At 37.8% G+C, this 20,774-nt stretch overlaps 1 protein-coding gene across 3 annotated transcripts in view; it reads left to right on the top strand.

Moving 5' to 3' along the window:
* LOC137102759 (1-phosphatidylinositol 4,5-bisphosphate phosphodiesterase beta-4-like) overlaps nucleotides 1–20,774 on the top strand; it is a 60,370-nt gene that overhangs the window by 24,335 nt on the left and 15,261 nt on the right. For all 3 annotated transcript variants that reach the window (XM_067482587.1, XM_067482585.1, XM_067482584.1), the window contains 16 exons: nucleotides 3,367–3,464; nucleotides 6,278–6,358; nucleotides 7,175–7,234; nucleotides 9,897–10,040; nucleotides 16,647–16,726; nucleotides 16,866–16,919; nucleotides 17,044–17,125; nucleotides 17,246–17,346; nucleotides 17,810–17,867; nucleotides 18,767–18,875; nucleotides 19,360–19,570; nucleotides 19,789–19,882; nucleotides 20,058–20,137; nucleotides 20,252–20,336; nucleotides 20,418–20,508; nucleotides 20,592–20,687. In XM_067482587.1, the coding sequence (XP_067338688.1) occupies nucleotides 3,381–3,464; nucleotides 6,278–6,358; nucleotides 7,175–7,234; nucleotides 9,897–10,040; nucleotides 16,647–16,726; nucleotides 16,866–16,919; nucleotides 17,044–17,125; nucleotides 17,246–17,346; nucleotides 17,810–17,867; nucleotides 18,767–18,875; nucleotides 19,360–19,570; nucleotides 19,789–19,882; nucleotides 20,058–20,137; nucleotides 20,252–20,336; nucleotides 20,418–20,508; nucleotides 20,592–20,687 (1,510 nt within the window). In that variant the 5' untranslated portion in view covers nucleotides 3,367–3,380. The remainder of the gene's footprint in view (nucleotides 1–3,366; nucleotides 3,465–6,277; nucleotides 6,359–7,174; nucleotides 7,235–9,896; nucleotides 10,041–16,646; nucleotides 16,727–16,865; nucleotides 16,920–17,043; nucleotides 17,126–17,245; nucleotides 17,347–17,809; nucleotides 17,868–18,766; nucleotides 18,876–19,359; nucleotides 19,571–19,788; nucleotides 19,883–20,057; nucleotides 20,138–20,251; nucleotides 20,337–20,417; nucleotides 20,509–20,591; nucleotides 20,688–20,774) is intronic.

The raw sequence follows: 20,774 nt of genomic DNA, 5'->3' as shown, positions 1-20,774 counted from the left end.
CAATTACATCCATTTCTATGTAGCACCCAAGTACCCCTGAAAACTATTCACTGCTACAGCAAAAAAAAACACCAGGTGTGGAGGAGGATGAGGAGAAACATAAGCTATAAGAACAGCAGCCAGGTGACTAAAGAGAGCATGGATATAGCAGGCAAATTTAATACTTTTTTATTTATTTATTGGTAGATCTAATGGTCTCCCTCAAATTCACCCCTCCCACCACCCTCCCAAAGCTTCACTACAGCCTCTTCAGACCCTCCCCCACAAATCCCAACCAGCATTTCGGAATTCTACATAATCTCAGCAAATTAGGGGAAGACAGCACTGAATAGGCTTCGGCCCACAAAGCTCCAAATAGAGTCAGCAAAACGGTGCTTAATGCCTCCACTATGTAGTGTGCCCCAGAGGATCTTCAACTTTAGCCGGATCTGGAGAAGGTCCTTGTGTGTTGGAAACTGGTACCTGGAAAGGTGGCATGCCTCAGTGTCCCCAACAACTACAGACTAGTGGTGTTGACATCTTACATTAGGAAGGCTTTGTACATGTAACTGCTCCACCACAGCTACACCCACCTGGACAAGCCTGCAGGCACTGAAAGGATTATGTTTTTTGATTTCTGCAGTGTCTCCAACACCATCCACCTGCCCTGCATCGGGAGAGAATTTTAAAAACATACAGTTGGACTGTGGTTTTTGTGGACTATAGACTATCTCACCCAGTGCACAGAGTGCGGCTGGTCAGAGGAACACATTCAGCTAGAGACTGATTACTACCAAGTGCTCCACAGAGCGCCACAGGAGATCCTTTCTTCCAGTGGCCATTAAACTGTAAAACCCTCTTCTGTCCCTCTTCTTTAAGGGGGGGATAGATTAGACCTAAAATATCATGACTGTGAAATGTCAGTACATTTATATTTATCCTTCAAACCAACCTTCATCATTATTTATGTCCGGGGTTAGGGAAACCCATACACCTTGAGGGTCACAGCCCTGTGCATTTACCAAAGATTCTTTCCCCTCACACTGCTCCTGCTCCTGATCCTGATTGACTGAACACACCTGACCCATGTAATCAGCAGTGGGTAATGCAGTAATAATTGGAATAACAAGCAGGGCTACAGCCTTCAAGGAGCTGTGATTTGTCATCCTATTGTCATTGTTCATCATTGCACTGCATAAAACAGCTCTTGCTTTAGTGTGATTCTTTTCTGGGTGTGGTTTTCTTACTTCGGAGCAGAGTTATTTCCCTATAGGTTAAATAAAGTTGTTTGAATATAGTATTAATCAAGCTGCATGTAGGCATGGGATTAGCTCTTATTAGCTACTGTACAATTGTATAGCCTTTCTGAATCACCCTGTATTCTTATTAAAACCTACATTCGTCTCTAGAGAGAATGTGATGTTGATATGACACCATGCTAAGTGTTGGTGAGTGCAGGCACCATCTTATGATGGATGCAGTTTATTTGTGTGTGCTTTAGTGATAAGAGAGTTTTAACTTTTTGTCGTGAATCTCAAAAGGGTTGCTATGGTAGGTCGGTGTTACTGGGCTAGGACTATAATTGTTCACAAATTACTGTAGCAGATCTTGTGCTGAGCCACAACAAAACTATTAATGTATTAATTGTTATTAGTTTTTCCAAATACCATATTTATTGTGATTTAATTGGGTCCTTTTTTTCAGCTTTTCTCATCTCCATCAAATTTGAATAACTTAAATAACTTTTTATCCAAACAAAAGATCGCACCCACATTCCCCAAACGTTTAATATTCTTTTTACCCTTGCTTCACCTGCATTTGTCATCCATGGGGTGAACTATCCAACAAAGCAATACTTCTCTGTAGCATCTGTTGATGTTGTTTCTGATCTATTGTCCTCACATCAAAGGCAGACATCCCCTGCTGTCTTCAACACCCCATATTCTGGCCTCTTCAGTTAGCCTCTGTCACACACAGCTCATCTCATTGTCCCTTCTGTGTTTTACTTCTTTCTACCTCTCACTGGCTTAATCTGGCTCTTACTTAAAGTTTGTGTCTTTCTTTTTTCTTTTTCTTTTTTTTTCCACTAATTTTTTTTCTGCTTTTATTACTTCCTCTCATACATATTCTGTTTGTCCCTATTTCTTTTATTTTGTGTATTGCCCCCCCCTCCTTTCTCCCTCTTTGTTATCTCACCCATATCTCACTAATCCAGTTTCGGTCTTTTTATCCCTAGGAGAAAATTTGTGGTGTCTGCTTAAAATGTGGAACTCTCTGATCTGTCTGAAGGCTACTCACGCACAAACACAGACATTTATATCAATAAAACTAAAGACTTTAAAATAATTCACAGCTTCAACTCACCTGTGAGATATTTTTAAACAAAATGTTAATTGGAGCATAATTCTTACAGTATATGAAGTTTCTGTATGTACCATATGTTATTATTGTAAAGGAATCTCGGCTCTATAGGCTGAACAACCACCTAATGAAATCGTACCTCAGTGTATTCCCAAAATGGCTTAATACTGGCTGAGCACTTAGACTATACATAGTATGTCACGTTCTCAAGTATGCTTCTCCATCTCAGTTTTCCTGACACATTTTAGGCTGACGTAAGATGAGCCTATAATTGGATTGTATCATCAACAATATTACAGTCTCTGATTCCGTCAGGAAGCCCTCCCCTCGCCGGTCTAGATATCTTATGTGATGATACACATGCAGGTGTGTCACATGAATCGAGCCTGACTTGCTTTTTGTGTTTGAAGAGGAGTGCATTGCACATCCACGCTGTTTCAGGCCAAGATAAAAGTAGATTTTAATGGAAAATTTCACCATGAGATTGTCATTATAGTAACTGTCAGAGGTGCTCACAACCTATGTTGTTCAGTCCCACTGGAGTTATTCTGTGATGATATAGTGCACCCACATTGTTTCAGCCTGCTTTGTCTTTGAAAACAAGACCACATCATAATCGAAACATGTAAGCTCTGTAAAATGTTTTATTTTGGAGGCATTGCATGCACACAGCTGGATTCATCAGCATCACTGACATAACGTGTTGTCACTTGATTCCTCTCAAATATCTATGTTTTCTGTATGTATTTTTAAAATACAGTAATCTACACATAACATCTTGTTTATTTTTAAATGTTTATTTATGTAGGTATTCTTTTTTTTCTTCTAGGATAAAGCCCTGGAGGGCCCGGCACACATAGTAGCTATGCACACTGAATTTAGCATCTCTTCTGTGACTACAGAAAAGAGGAAGACATCTTGTGCATTTTGTGTCACAACCAGGTGCACAAGCCCATGGGGTTGTTTCCTTTTTTTTTTAATATTAATTCTTGATCTTTTTGTCCTTGTCTTCTTTATTTGTGTCAGATTTGTGAGCAGCCATGACGAAGTCCTACGAATTCAACTGGCAAAAGCACCTGCCTGAGTTCATGCAGGAAGGCTCCTTCTTCGATAGGTTTGATGAGGTAAAAATTTAACTCTTTTTCAGTAAGTTTTTATAAATAAATAAGTAAAATAGGACAGCTCCAAGTATAGAAATAAACAGCCTCTTAACCTGTTTATGCCAAATTGTGTTATATATTACAGCTTATTATTACATATTCTGCTGTAGTTAAGGTTTATGTTTAATATCCATGGGAACATATGATGGTTTAGATGTTTTGCAAGCTGTATGAATATGTCAGTAACATAGCTAATGCTGTTAGGGGTTATTTGCTTTGACCTAATATCAATATCATCCTTCACATTAATGTCATTAAGGTCAGTGATTGGCGTGTGCGTACAATGGAGCAGAGGCATCTCCTGTAGATGCTACCGTCACCACTGTAGTCAGAGCTCTAGCTGTAGGCAGACCCTATTGATCAGCCTCAATAAGAAGCTTGTGGTAGAAAACATAACCTGTGTGTGTGCTCAGCAACTCTGTGTGTTATTCCATTTTTAAAAGACTATTACCAATTTCATTAGTTATATTTATTTTGTTATGGGCGAAATCAATAGACTGTGGTAAATTTTAGAACTTGAGTGCAGGAAGAAAAACAAATCCTAAGATTTCAATTGAGATGCTGACGTGTTCATGGTGTGCTGTTGTTCCAATTTGTGAAATTTTATCAAAAAGTTGATAATATCTTGATGTACTGTGTGTGTGTGTGTATGTATATTGATAAATATATAGATAGAGATAGATAGATATGTATATAAAATGCTATACCAGCATAATGGAGACCATCGGCTACAATACAGAACATAAAATATAAATAATTCAACCACAAGCAACCACATGTTTAAACAAAAAATTGTCAAATATTTGGCACTAACATCACTGAGTAGCTGCCTTTCTTTCTGTGTCTGTATGTATGACCCTGTGGAGGTCTTCCTGTGTCTTTGCCCACGTTTCCTCTGACTAATTTAATCAGGACACTTAGCTAGGACATTTTCCGAGCAAAGGCAAAGTGTGTCACACACACATGCGCACGTGCACACACTGAAATACATGCACCCTTGCACACATCAGGAAATCCCCTCAGTCCTATGTCCTCTCCTCTGGACAAACATTAGAGGAGGATCTCTCTTAGACCGAGAATAAAACTTGAAAGAGCACAGGGAAAAGCATCATAAAATCTACAGCCATGTCAAAGTAAGAAACTGGGCCAGCATGCAGCAGCAAGTCCTCCCTGTGCAGCTCTGGCGAATATGAGCCAGGACAGGGTCAGGACTGGACTGAATGGTAATAAGGTTTGCCTGTGCCAGTCGACTTAAAGGTTGAAATGAATGATGTCAGCTGGAACATATCACAACATCACATGTTTGTCATTATTAAAACATGGAATCTTTAGCAGTTATTTCTGATTTTATACTTAGTTTTATCTGAATAGGAAAGACAATAATTTTGTTAGCAATAGTTACATGTGGTGTGAACAAGTCTTTTTATATTGGTTTGCTCAAGTATTAAATTTGTAGAGATGAAAACACTGGACATATAATATTTCATTCATTAAAGTTGTTTTGTTTGTTAACCTCAGACCTGTTGCTCATATATTATAAATACTGAGTAGTAAATATTTCCCTTTGAATAATGTCTGTCATCCTCTGTATCCGTTTGTGTGAGAGTAAAAAAAAAAAACTGTTGCTCTGTTGTCTGGCAAATACAGTGCCTGCAGGGGACATCTGTGTCGATTGAAATGACGTATGGCAAGCCCACCAATAGTCAGACATAGACATGCTCTATATCAGTTTCTCTCTCACAGGAAAATATGCTTAACCGCATAATCATTTATTCCCCATAAGACATGCTTCATGGACAGAAACCACACAGAGTGACAGATGGCAGAGCCCTTTCCATGTGGACTGAATTCCTTCAAAATATGGACACAGTTGATAAAGGCTTATGTTAATGTACATTGTTAAATGTTTGTGTTCCCCTTGCATATAGATCAAACACACCTGCTGTAATAACTTAAAAATATCTTTGATCATTACCGTGTGTGAGCATAACGAGTCACATTAAGTTTTCCAAACAGTTGGTCTGGTTTTGAGTTTGCTGTCACTTTTTCAATCATTACAATGGAGAGGGCTGAATAAATCACATAGAGGATGAACAGACAACACATTTATGCAGTGAGAGGTACACTCGTGTAGATACAGATGTTGAGTGGAAGCTGAACTACCATAACAAGGGTCTTTATCTCTCTACCTCCACAGAGAGATGATTTGACCCTCAGTTATTGCTTTCTTTGCAGTGTTCCAATAAACCTTTTAGATGTTTGTAATATGCAGTTCTCATATGGGCTAATCTCTTTTATAGAGTTGGCTTTACTATGTGTGACAGTCCAATGTTAGATTTTCTGCCCAAACACTCCAATTGAACTGAAAAGGGGTTGCTCCATGTTACACAAGCTAATGGATAGAACATATTTGCATTATAGTAGTTGAGCTAGCAAAATTGTAGATCCTTATGACACATGTATACAACATACAGTACGTAGAGTCTATGCATCTTATCCATGGTGTGTTCCAGTCAGATGTTCTTTAAAAGTTCATGGTAGTCACATTTTACTTTGTGTTTGACTTAGTCACTTTTTGGTTTATTCTATTCTGCACGTAGCATTTTATGTAAATACTGGTTTTCTTGCTTTGTGTCCATGCATGTGTGTTTTTGTGCCCTGATGCAAGCAGGTACATCTTGTAAAATGAATCAGTGTTTTTTGTACATTCTTTTGTGTGGTTTAATAAGTTTTAAACAGCATGGCTGTCAAATAACCATTTCACTGACTCATTGCAGGACCCGTACATCTTTGAACCGAACTGTCAGATGAAGGTGGATGAGTATGGCTTTTTCATCACCTGGAAGAGTGAGGGAAAGGTACAGCCTCTAGTCTTCATCTCTGTGTATTCTGTCCCCCAGGAAAAATCAAATACAAATAAAAAAACTTAAACAGTATCTTTGTTTCAAAAATGCCTTTTCTGACATAATTTTCCTTGAATTTTTTTAAATAAACATTTAAAATTTTGCGTAGTGCATGATCACAAGCAGCATCATATTTGTTAACTTTGTTAACCTTTATGTAACAAGTGAATTGAAATAAGAACTTGTTATTATTAAAAGCGGAGAGCTAGGAGCAGAAGTAGTTACAGGTGGCATGCTCAAATAGTTTGGTACATAAAGCAGTTCAACAATGTTTCATCGCGTTGGATATTGATATCTGATAAACAAGACCTGTAAAATAAAATGCAACTAGAAATTAATGCTGACATTTCCCCAAAAATAAAAAAGATAGGTAGTTTGATTTCCTACCCAGCAGGCACCCATTGATTTAGCTATTGACATTTGATATTAAAATCAACATGCAGAGAGATTTGGCATCAGTCACAGACAATATTTACACTAGTCTGTTCTATTTTTGTTGCAAAATTGTGTTTTGGGAAAATTACCAATTTACACAATGTGTCATAACATCTGTTTTACTCAACATATACACCTAATATTTTATTGTATTTTTGATTAAAACTTTATTATAAGAACATCTTGAAGATATACATATATATTTGTGATGATAACCAAGGATAATAACTTGTCAATTGCTGAGGAAGTGTTTTGGTGTTGCTTGCTAGTTTTATTTCATCCTTTCACATCTCCTCCTTCTCCTGCTATCATTCATTTTCTCTATCTCTCCTGCAGGAAGGCCAGCTTCTTGAGTGTTCCCTCATCAACAGTATTCGTGTTGGTGGCATCCCAAAGGTAAAACCTTAGGAAAAAACTATTGCCTTTCTGCTGCCTGCACAACACTCACCCTTCCAGTCAGTCCCACCCAGTCATGCTCTAGCTACCACAGTCACAGTCCTGGTAAAATCAGGGGATACTGCTACGTCAGGAACATTATTCATGCCTAAATTAACAGTTGCTTTAATGGCATATTCTGTCGATCGTCTGACTGATCTAGGACTCTCGCTGACGAGCTTCTGTCTGAAAACCCAGATGCTCCTAGGGCACTTGGATAACATCAGCATGAAATGTATAACTCCATCAATATTTATACAGCTTTATGTAGAATTAGGCACAGGTTGTCGTTTGTTTGTTTTTTGCAGCCTCTGCATTTGCTGTTGACCTGAAAAAATATAAAAAATACAAAAAAAACAAACTGTTCTACCAGGCCTATTATGATGGACTGTCAGAAGATTAACAAGTTCACACTCTGGGATAAAAGGGTATATGCTGTTGTATAGATTTTTCCTAATACTGTAGTTGTTATTTGATGGATATAGTGTATCACATACTACAGTACATGCACAAACCTGTGTGGCTCATCTCTGTGTAAAACATTGATTTGTTTATATATATGAATTATATTTTGTTAGTATTTGGAATAGTGCAGACCAGTTAGATTATGAAAACTGTTACAGAAACACCTGTCTGGTTGCCAACCTCTAAATAGGATCCATATCTATCAAGCCGTTGGAAGTTTGAGGTTTGTCAGGACGCAGTGGTGTTTTGTGCACATAACCATTACCAGGTTAAATAAGTTTAGAGGAGGGGGTCCCTGTGCGGTCGACTGTGTGGGCTTGCATGCATGTGCATGTGAAAGGGCACGTATACAGACGCTGTAGCCTGATTGTACCTTCTCCATAAGCTATTCTGCAAGTACCAGACTAAGGACAACTGAGGCTCAGAGGCTAACATGGTTACTCAAGCCCTTAGAGCTGTTTCTGATAATCCAATGAGTGAGAAAAGATAAATGGCATGGATGATTGCTGGCTGGGGTTTTAAAATGGCAGAGCCTGTTGCCTGTTGCTGTTAATTCAATCATAGAACAAAAGTACATTACTATCTTCTGTGGTGACGATGGTGGCAGACTGAAATCTGATTGAAAAGATGAGGGGGAGGAGACCTGCTCTGTTGTTAATAGTGAGAGAATTTTCTTTTTCCCTGCCAGTACATTATGTTTAGGGGAAATAACCTGTGTACCTCTGTGTGTTTTGTATGTCAGAAATATTATAAATGTGTTATTGGTATTTCTTATCAAGCATTGGCTAGTGTCAGTGATTACATAAAAATTGTATAATTTCATTGGTGCAACTTTTGAAAGTAAGAAGTAAAAGCTATAATTTAATAGCTTTCACCTGGTTTATTTCAACAAATATTGTGGGTTAATTTGCTCTGTCCCATACATAGGTCTATTCTAGGCAGCTTTTCTAACTAGAAAAAGCACTGGGAATGCTTCGGATTTTCCAAGCAAAGAAAAAAGCTGAACTGTTTTTGCTGAAATAAACAAAAGTTTTAGATTTGCTGAAATAGCTGAAACATAATTTTCCTCCCTCTATACTTGTTAGATAAACTTCAAGCCAGTTGGCTTTAAAATATTCAAAGGCAAAAAAATGTGATGCCACTGATGATGCCATCGTCGCATTTCACAAGTATAAAATGTCGAAGTATAAAATATATCAAAAAGCTGTGCACAAGCAATTAAGTCCTTTTTATTTATATTTTGAAGTTTGAATGGTGTTTCTAGCTAAAAATACGCCGAAGTAGTTAGGTGCCAACTAATGCTCAGAAGACGGAAGTCATAATAATAATAACTACAAAAAGCATTTCCAAAGAGAAAATAAAATGTCGCCTTCTTAAATACTGGTTAGGCAAACTTCTGAGCCAGTTAGTTTTAGGCAAAAAATTCAAAGGCAATTATGTGATGTAATTTATGATGTCATTAAAGATATCATAATTTAAATGGTATGAAAGTATTAAAATTTTAAAAAGTGTAAAGGATATCAAAAAGCTGTATATAGGCAATAATGTCCTTTTAATAAGCTGAACCGTGTGAAGTTTGAACTGTGTTTCTAGCTGAAAGTATGCCGAAGTTGTTAGGCGCCAAAAAAACGGATGAAAAAATGCTGATGATAATAATAACAATAATAATAATGATCATAATAATAATAAAGGTTAGAATATTATTACTGTGAATGCTGGAGCATTAAACCCAGTAAACCCATAGACATTAAAGATGGCAAATTATGAGTCCTAAAAGGTTTTTCCACCAAATCTGTCCAACATGGACAGTAGATAAGACACCTGCTTGTAAAAAGAACCTTCGCAAGGGTTTTGGAGCTAAGATTGCTTTCGAATCTACTTTATTAATTTACACATCCATGGAGCTTTAGGTCTTTTGAGTATAATACAAGCTGTGTATTATGCTTATTAAAATCTAGAGACTTGTCCACAACAGTAATAAACACTATAAACTTGTCAGACCTCCATTCTCGTGAGTTACTATTCCCTGTTTGACAGCTGGACAATATACACTTTTGCTTCATCTTTTGATTACTTTCTTTTTCTCTCTCTACCTATGTCAAAAACATTTGTTCCGTTTCTCTGCCAACTAAATTGTCTTTTTCACCCTCTGTCTCAGGATCCTAAAATCTTGTCATCGTTCGAGGCGATTGGAAAGACTGAGGCAGACCTGGAGGGCTGCATCATCTGCATCTGTAGCGGCACAGACCTAGTCAACCTGAACTTCATGTTTATGGTGGCTGAGAACCCAGACACAGCCAGGGTAAATACATGCATTTACTGAGATGATATACTACAGTACAAATTTTGATTGGATTTGATGATTTGTAATTAAAATTAGCACTGCTACCTTACAGCTAGAAGGTGCCAAGTTCAAATCCTTGGCCAGCTGTGGCATTTCTGTGTGGAGTTTGCATGTTCTTGCATTGGTTTCCTTCTGGTAGTCCGTGTTTTTCCCACAGTCCAAAGACATGGATGTTAGCTAACAGTATGTCAGTATGTTATCCTAATCTTTATTATTATTATTAATATTATTATTATTTATTATTATTAATCTGTCTTTCATCCTCCAGGAACCACCTTTCAAACCTTAAAGTATACAATATTACGCTATCGAGACTCTTCAGCTCCTCTTCCTCTTTCAGCTTTCTTTCTAACACTATTGTTAGCATTTAAATGGTAAAATGAGTTTGTCTTCCTGTTTGTAGACACATACAAACAGACAGGAAACCTTTTTTTGGTCCTTTGAGCTTATCCCATGAGTTCAGGGTCGCCACAGCGGATCATTGTCCGCATGTTGGTTTGGCACAGTTTTTATGCCGGATGCCCTTCCTGACACATCCCTCCCCAATTTCTACTGTGCTTTGACGGGCACTGCACAGCTGGAGAGGGGAGTGGGCTGTTAGGGGTTCAGTGTCTTGCCCATAGACACTTCTACATATAGCCAGGACCGGGGATCGAACCACACACTCGCAGTCAGGAAACACACCTTCAAAATAAAAGCTTTTTTTGGTACTCAAGTTCAGCTTTTTTTTCAGCTTTGCTTGGAAAATCCTTTCAGCACTCAAGAATTCACAGTGCATTTTCTCTTTGGAAATGCTTTCAGGACTAATACGTTTTCACATTTTGCACATTTTGGGCCATTTGCAAAGTGAACCAGCAGGTTCAAAGCTTTTGTTGCCATGGTAACAAACATGCGCCAGCGATGTCTTCAAAGCAATATCTTTTAAGTATAAAAATCTTAATGTATTAAAGATATTCAAAAAACCAAAAACATACACCCTCATGTGGTTATGATGTCCTAGGTGAAGTCCTAAACATTTAGCCAATATACCTTTGTAATAAATTGCTCCCTCGCCTCTGGATCACTCTAAAACTCCACGCTGGCATCGAGTTGTAGAACAGGTATGTGTTTCAACTTTTCAAAATGTATTCTGAAAAGACAGAGTCAAGCTGCAATACATTCTGCAAGTTTCCACACCCCACATTGCTCAGCGTCATCAAACAGCGACAAGGAGATGGCTATTTAAACTGGTGACTGTCACACAGGACACACAGGACTAAGCACAGCATCCTGCAATACAATGGCTGCGTCACTACTGCCTTTTTAAACATGCGATTTAAAATGACCACTCACTCAGTTCTCTTCTCCACAAGCCACCTTTCGTGCTAAATTGGTGCAGCTTATCTAGATAGTCCAGTTTCACTCCCTTCTCTTCAGACCTTCCCCAGAGCTCCAGACACTCATGATGTCTGACGCAATGTCTCTGTATTGCTTTATGATGAAATAGAATACTTAATGTGAAAATACAAACAGAACTAATAAAATGTAAATTAGAGATAAGACAAGACGAGATAGAATTGTGTTAAAATTGTATGTTTATTAATATATTTGCAAATCATTTGTATTTTCTTAAATTTGTCTTATTTCATGTACAAACCTTTGGTGGAGGTCTGAGGTAGATGATACCCTTCAGCTCCATTTGCTGTCCAAACTGCTCCACCAGGACAGTGTTGCCAGTCCTGGTATGAAGCCCATTCTGTGGGGTCGATGCAACCCAGCTCAAGCATAATGACAGCAAAGATCTATCTGATATAACAGAGTGAAATTTGGCTTATGCACAAGTTAAATAGTTTGATTCCACTATAATTTTATCCTGAACACAACTTTGATAACAATGATTCTCCAGATGGAATGATTATAGGTCTTGTAATTACAGCTGAGGAAGCTGACATGATTTAATTTTCACTTTTGTGTGTTGCCCCTGACTCCCTCACCTGTCACAGTACACAGAGTGCTCATACACCTGTGCAGGTGTTCCCTTTGAGCTAAGCAACCAAGCTGGAGGAGGCTGCAGCTGTGTCCTCAGCCGGCGCACACATGGATATGTTTGAAACGCTGATGGTCCTGGTACATCATCTGCAAAAGGTTGCTGACTGTTGTCTGGGGGGCTGCACTCATTCCCTGTCAGAGGCACAAGCAGAGATGGTGAACTTGGCTGCCTTTGATTTTTGTTAGAAAGAGATGCAGAGGTCACTCACCTTTACAGTCCCACTCTGAATTTTCTACCACCACCTCCCAGTCTGAACAGGCTGACTGCAAGAGTCTGGCAAAAGTTGATTTTCCAACAGCTGATATTTGACCACACAATGCAAGGATCTTACAAAGTAGCAACACTTACTCAGTAGGTGTTACAGCAATTATACAAAAGTGAAGCTGACTACAGAGCATTTGATCAAGGTTATATAAACAAAGAGAAAACTCTTATGGTCTTACCAATGTTGCCTTTGATAGAAACTCTTGACTTGAGCTTTCCTGTCCTGGGTTGAAGACACCTTGAACATGAAATATCTTGTCCTGCTTGTCAGCCATAGTACCTGAAGTGTTTGTTGACTGTATTAAAGGCTTTGTTTCCAGCCTTACAGAAAGCTTCCACTGTTGAGGAGCATTACGCCTAATCCTGGTGACGCATCGAAGCAGAACCCTCTAAGTGACAATTATGTGTAGAATTACAGCCGGGTAATCACATTAAAAATGATCTGCATGTCCTTATGTGCTTTACATTACTAATGAAGGAACCTCATGGTAACTAAGGTAACATTAGCTCATCCTCTCCACGATGACCCGTTAGGAATAATTAAATTATAAGTATTTCAACTATTACTAGATTTATAAATTATTATTAAATTATTTTATAAACTCTGTTTTTAATAGATTGTCATCATGCATGATGTCAGTGGCTTGATTTTATGTAGAAAACCAATAGTCTTAGATCTCAATTGTTTTTTTTATTTTCCAGTAATTATACAAATTTCTAACTGTTAAATGGGTACGTCTTTGGTTTGTTATGTTGACAATGTCTTTAGAAATTATTAACATATCACATTTTTTAAATTGCCAACATTTTTCCATGGTGTCTAATCCAAATTAGTTTATGCGTAGCAGTTGTAACTTTACTTTATAATGTAGTACCTGGGTGAAGCTGATGTAAAGAAATCTTTATTAGATAAATAAACATGGTCACTGTTATTATTTTCACAAACAAATTTGGTCTGAAGTGGCATGGATGTGGACATTTATGGATGTTTTGTCCATACAAATGTTATGTCTATAACAAATATTTTTGCACCATTTTCAGCCATGTTAAATGCCAGTATTTGAAAGATATTAAGTCTCTTCATCAGAGCATCTGTAAATGCTTTGGCACTGAAAGGACTTTCCAAGCACAGATGAAACAAATAGTGTTTTTGCTGAAATAGCTGAAACAAAATGTTGCTTCCTTTATATACTGAACAGGCAAACTTCAAACCCAGTAAGCCTAAAAAAACTTCAAAGGCAATTATGCAATGTCATCAATGACGTAATACATTTTAAAATGTATACAAATCTAAAAGTATTTAAGATATTTAAAAAGCCAATAAGCAATAATATGCTTTTAAAACAGAACGTTTTAAACAGTGTTTCTAGCTGCCGAAGCAGTTAAACATACAGAAGACAGAAGTAGGAATAATAGTAATAATATAATAGTGATAGGATATAATTATGTGGGAGATCTGCTGCCCTAAATGTGCCGATTGCTTAGAAGCTGCCGTGAGTGTGCACGTTTTAAAGCTGCAAATGTGGAGCCAAACAGCAAAACTCAGAAGACAGCGAGATAAATGTAGACAAAAGGGGAAAAAAAGGAAATAAAGAAAACACAAACACTAAATGTTTAATAGTTAAAAGGTTGAAATAAACAAAGGATGCAGTAAATAAGCTGGATGTTTACATTAAATATGAAATATTTAAAAATTTAATAGAAATTTAGAGAATTTGATATTATAAAGTTCACCACAAACTTTTTTTTAAATTATTTAAATGCTTAGAATTGAAAAAGTAACTAAATGCTTTTATTTTGAAATTGTGTTTCCTCTAGGTCAGTGATGTGTGTTTCATTTTGAACCTGGGCCTTTTACTGTAGCTAGACTTCATTTCAAATGTATTTCACGATTTTAAAATGGTGTAAATCTACTTGAATCCAGCATTTACAGTATGATATCTAAATCTTTACCAATGTGAATGCCAGATACTATGTTATCCTAATCTTTATCTACTCCACCATTCACAGTATGTAGCCTAATCTTTATTATTACTACTATTATAATTTTCTTCCATACGTTTTTTGGCACTTAACTACTTCAGCCTGCTTTCAGCTAAAAACACCGTTCAGACTTCAAAACATTCCGCTTTTTAAGGACATATATGCTCTGTTTTAGCTTTTTAATGTCTGGTTGTGTGGACTAAATTCGCATCATACAAAAATGATACAAACTCAACAGATCTCCCAAATCTCCAAGACACAGTTGAAACTAAAAGTTTACATTTTTACTTTTTTACTAAAAGAATACATCTCCATGATGGCCAGAAAATATGGTGGTCTTAGTGCCTATAGTTTTACCCCTTATTCATTCAGCATTTCCACTTCATGTATAAAAGCCAAAAGAACACCCTGACGCAGCAAATATTTAATTTAGAAACAAAGCAAATTGCCAGTTGAATGGTTCAGATGGCAGCTCCTACACAAGGCAGATCTGGCCTTGGTTCACACTGATAAATAGACACATTTGGTATGACTAATTTTTCCCTGCCTCACCTCATCTCTACCTCCCTGTGTCTCTCCTCCACTCCTGCTTTTGTTGTTATTTTCGGATCCTTTTTGTCTCTTTTTTTTTCCTGGCTCTCGCTGTCTTGGTTTTACTTCTCACTCAGAAATCTCAGTGGCAAAGTAGAACACTTTTCCACCTTTCTCTTTTGCTCATCTCAGTGATCACTCTTGTTTCTGCTTTGGGCTTAGATTGATGGACCCCCTCTCTGAATCAGCAGACAATATTTTACTGACCCAGCTGGCAAACATCCAGACATTGTACACATTCTGTAAAAGCCCCCAAAACACAACCAAATTTAAGTTTTCTAGACTTGATTGCATTTAAAAAATGAAACCGGTGAGTGGTGACATAATGTTAATATTTTACTCACACTAATAGAATAATAATAATAATAATAATAATAATAATTATTATTATTATTATTATTATTATTATTATTATTATTATTATTATTATTATTATTAATAATGGAAACTAATAATGTTCTTCAAAAGGCTGGGATTATTTAATATTCTTTTTATTGTTTTTTTTAACTGAAAAGATCTGAATCAATAATTGGTAAATATAGCGTGGGCTTGTATTTTTTTTCAGCCTGAAGGTTGTCTGCCAGATGGCTCATAATACAAATATTTTTGATGCAAAGAATGAATTTATGTTAAGTTCCACACTATTTGTCATCCACAACTGTAGATTGTCTAAGATTATTCAAGTGCTCAGAACATAAAAAGAGCTCACTGAGAATGAAAACACACTGATAACTGTGATGAAAATATTGTTTAGTGATGTATTAACAGATGGACAACATGTCCTCAGACATCAAAACCACACCAGATTCAAATTTAGTGTCTGAAAATGCATGTTTTATGCCAGCACAGATCTGTTGTTTGGCATCACAGTGATCGTGTTTATGCAGTTCCCATGAGAAGGTGTTTTTGTGGTGATGGGTGTTAGAAATGATGTTTGTGCTCTGGAGAGCTCACTGCCACAGGGCTAACAATGATATTCATGCAACAGCCTGAGGGTTTAAGCATAAACACACACAAAAACAGGTACACATCCTTGTCATCCGCCACAGCTAAAACAGATTTATTCTTGTCCCCATCCACTCACTCACTCACTCACTCATAGAAACACACACTTCATGCCACTCGGAGCACCTCCCAGTATGCAGGTGACTGTAAGTATCAGTCCTCAGGAGATTACAGGGTTATTTACATCAACACACACACACACACACACACACACACACACACAGACAGACTATCTTTGCTGCACCCATTAGCTTGTTTAATGTTTTTATAATGATATCAGTAGTAATTTGCCATGGAAGCGCAGGAGCGACAATGCACAAAGAGGGAGAGTTTGGAGCAGAGATGGGAAGTCAGTAGGTCAAAATTGTTCCGATACATGATCATCCTCATTGATGTCTCTGTTGAGTCAGTCAGTTACAATGCAGTCAGCAGTGTAAATTTACAAAACTGAAACTGTTCACTGTGTCTATCACTGTGAATGTTGTCATGTGTGTTTGTTTTGCTGATTTGTGTATCAATGCACTCTGTATGACTTAAGAGGCAATTTGTTTGCTTGTTTATTTCCCCCAAAACGCTCGTCTAAATGTAATGCTAGCTCTCGATAACCCCCTGGTTGCTATGTATGTGTGGGTTTTTGTTGCCCAGTGTGTTGAGAGTGTGTGTCCTGAACACTTGTGTTTGTTTATTTGCAGAAGTGGATCGAGGGTTTGAGGTCAGTGATTCACAACTTTAAAGCCAACAATGTTTGTCCAATGACCTGCCTGAAGAAACAGTGAGTGCATTTTACTGCCTTTCTTGGTGTATCAACATGACTTTCATTTTGTTGCCTCCCCTCATTAGATCTAAATCATTTTGGTTCTTTCACAAATATGCACATTTTGTGTGTGTTTTCATTTCGTTCTCTCCTTTAGTTGGATGAAAATGTGCTTTCTGACCAACGTAAATGGGAAGATCCCTGTAAGAGGGTGAGTAAACTGAGATATTATATGAACTGCTGTGCCTTTTTCTACCAACATCACTGTGATGAATGACTCACTCATCATTGCCCTTAAACTTATCTGTCCTTTTGTCTCTGTTTCTCCTTTAAAGCATTACACGAACATTTGCATCAGGAAAGACAGAGAAGGGAATCTTTCAGGCTCTGAAAGATTTGGGCCTTCCTAGTGGAAAGGTCAGACACAGTTGATTGCAAACTGTAGTAGTCCAATGCATCTATACGATTTGTGACTGTTAAAACTATATGTAAACAACCCTCGTGTTAACAATTGGCAGGGCTGTTTATCATCCACAGAACGATGAAATTGAACCGGCAGATTTCTCCTTTGACATTTTCTACGCGCTCACACAAAAGATCTGCCCTCGCACAGACATAGAGGAACTCTTCAAGAAAATGTGAGTTTCCATTTTAAACCGTTTTTATGTAATTGTACTCTCAAAAGTAATATAAAACATAATAAATCCTCCAAATAGCATACATTAATAAGCTTGCATTGCATTGTACCCATGTGACCCAGTGCCTAAATAGGAGAAGGATAAGCACTGTTAAAGTATTCCCCAAGTGTGAGCCACTGCATCTTGTAGGAAATATTCAGGACAATTGTTTCTATGCCTGCTGCACTAACTGTGTCTGGACAGCCTAACCTGCTTCCTCAGTTCAACATTAATTATGTTCCACATAATGACAACATTTAAAGAAGTGATGATTAATGTGTTGTGATTAAAGTGTAACATTTAAAAATGATCCCTTTTAAAGACTGCTGTCTAATTTTAACTACTGTGTGAATGGCTGTGAGGGTGTCTATTTAAAGGAGCGTAACATTTTGTTTTTTCCTTTTTCTAATTAATTCCTTTGCAGCAATGGGAACAAAACTGATTATTTAACTGTAGACCAGTTAGTCAGCTTTCTGAATGAAGTAAGCGCCTTATTATTCCTTAACTTTATATGTACTTGGCTTGCCCATGCAACTCATATGCTTCACCCTACTTTTGGCTAGAAGTTGCCCTCTAGCCCAGACTGTACCTCAGCCGATCGTTGCTAAAACTGCATTAACGAGACACAAGATTTAACTTCCAGTCAGTCTGCAAGGGCAACTTCAACCAACTCCGCTGTTCTGCATGCCCATCCCTCATCCCATTACCCATGTTCTCCCTACTGTGGCTTGCCTCCTTGTGTTTGATTTGTGTTGCCATGGCAACAAGGCAACGGTGGTAGAGGTTTCCATCCCATTGTTTCCTGCTGTCTGTGTCTGCTCCTGTGTGTGGCTGAATACCTGTTTAGTCCCTCCACTGTGCAATTTCCAGTGTGTTGCTTTATGCCCAATTCTGTGAATAATGCTTGGGACCCACCAGTGGAGCCACTGCTTTGGTTGGGTTGATTCCCACCTGACTCACTCAGTAGGCAATGACACTGCAATGATTATTTGATGCTGTTGCTTTGTTGAAGTAGAGCAGCATTGATTACTTCAAATGACCGCTTTTCTTGCTTTTTAGCAAACACTTCCTATTAGTCTGTTAGTGTTACTCCTAGTTTCTTCTTACAGTGAAATTTTGTTTTGTATATTTGTTTAGTGCTCTTGTAAAGGCCTAAATAAGTAAGCTATGCTCATTTAGAATAACTTGTTTTGAGCAAATTAGGTAATTGCAGTTTTGGCTGCTTTTGGTACTTTGTCCCATGTTGCATTAAGTTGGTCCCTGTCCTGTGTGTAACTTTAAAATGTTTACTTGTATTAGCTCTGGTTTGTGTTTGGGAATAACTGTTTGTGTAAACAATACTTGTGTACATGACTGTGTGTTTGCATGTGTTGCTCCACAGAACCAGCGTGACCCGAGGTTAAATGAGATTTTGTTCCCCTTCTATGATCCCAAGAGAGCCATGCAGATCATCAAAAAATACGAGAGGGATGAAGAGCTGAAGAAAAAGGGTAAAAATGAACACAGGAGGCAGAGCGATAATTGAGGCTGTGCTGCCACCTGCCTGCAAAACTTTGAAGCTGCAGTTTGTCACACTGTTAATTGTCTTTCGGCTAAAATGGCTAGTTACCATTACTTGAAGCATTTATCTCTGGTAGTGCTACCCCTAAATACACTTGATCTACTTTTGACACACAGTACATATAATTAATTTGTTTTTATGTACAGTATATGCATTGTAAAGCAATTTATGTAATTCTGGACTTACCCAGAAGCAAAAGTACATTCGTTAAGGGATAGATCAAAGGTAAACAGTTCAGTCTGCATAATAATTTCTGCAATTATATTTTAATAGATTTTTTTCATCAATACAAATGTATTGTATCTGGTATTTTGACCCAAACCTCAGTCGGAAGCAACAAGTACCCTTTTACAAAGTTGCAACTCCTTATTTTGATATGAAACACAAGCACTCCCTCATCTCTTTTACCCCAGGTCGCATGTCCAGTGATGGGTTCTGTCGGTACCTGATGTCAGATGAAAATGCTCCAGTTTTCCTGGACAGACTTGAGCTGTACCAGGAAATGGATCAACCACTGGCCCACTATTTCATTAGCTCCTCCCACAACACCTACCTGACAGGCAGGCAGTTTGGAGGCAAATCTTCAGTAGAGATGTACCGGCAGGTCCTGCTGTCTGGATGCAGGTATGGAGTGTGTCATGGTCTGTTATTATGGTGAATCCGCATGTTAATGTAAAGATGCACATAAACCACCAATGTATTCATGCAAATGCAGACAGTAATTGATTTGAATAAAACTGTTCTATTATGTTATATGTGGTATATGGTGGTGTGTATGGATACCTGCACATTCTGTAAAGTTTCTGATCATTACAACACTTCTGTGCTTGCAATCTTGTCAGATGTGTGGAGCTGGACTGCTGGGATGGTAAAGGAGAGGACCAGGAGCCCATAATCACTCATGGCAAAGCTATGTGTACAGACATCCTGTTTAAGGTGAAAACACACCACACAACATGCTGTTCTTTAACATGCAGCTGTTGCAGGAGTCTTTTTCTGAAATTCTTATTGTCAGATTGCCTGCCCACTTGTATTGAGTGTACAATAGTGCATCTGTAGTAGTTTTCTCACTTTTATACTATCCTTACTCTTGTTTTTCTTCTTCTCACAGGATGTTATCCAAGCAATCAAGGAGACAGCATTTGTCACTTCAGACTACCCTGTTATTTTGTCCTTCGAAAACCATTGCAGGTAAATGTGCACTAAGTCACAAGCAAAGGTGTTTATTTGATGATTCATGATCTAGATATACAGCACAAAGACATGTTTCATTCTAATTGTTTGTGTGTGCTTGTGTATCACTAGTAAACCACAGCAATACAAGATGGCCAAATATTGTGAGGAAACATTTGGGGACCTCCTACTCAAACAGCCACTGGAAAACTATCCGGTGAATACTCTGCTGATCCACAGCAATTGTTACAACTGGATAATGGTGATCCATGTTTAAATGTAGCCTTATGTTCAACAGATTGAATCTGGACGCCCTTTACCTTCTCCAAACGACCTTAAACGTAAAATCCTCATCAAAAACAAACGCTTGAAACCTGAAGTGGAACAGAGTATGTATAAAGTTTAGGCTCTTTGATTTTTAAATGTCTGTTTATTATGACTGCAAAACGTAAAGTGTCTTTGTATGAAATAGAGCAGCTAGAGGCATTTAAGAAACACATGGAAGCAGGAGAAACCAACACCCCTGCCATCATTATGGGAGAGGAGAATGAAGAGGACACTGAAAATGGTTAGTGAAATTAAATATTTTACTTATGCATGCAAAAACATGTAACTGTAATACAGCCTGGCTGAGTCTTATACTGTAGCTACATGA

The sequence above is a fragment of the Channa argus genome, chromosome 17 (assembly GCF_033026475.1).
Source record: "Channa argus isolate prfri chromosome 17, Channa argus male v1.0, whole genome shotgun sequence".
NCBI lineage: Eukaryota > Metazoa > Chordata > Actinopteri > Anabantiformes > Channidae > Channa > Channa argus.
This window is presented reverse-complemented; position numbering and strand designations above follow the sequence as displayed.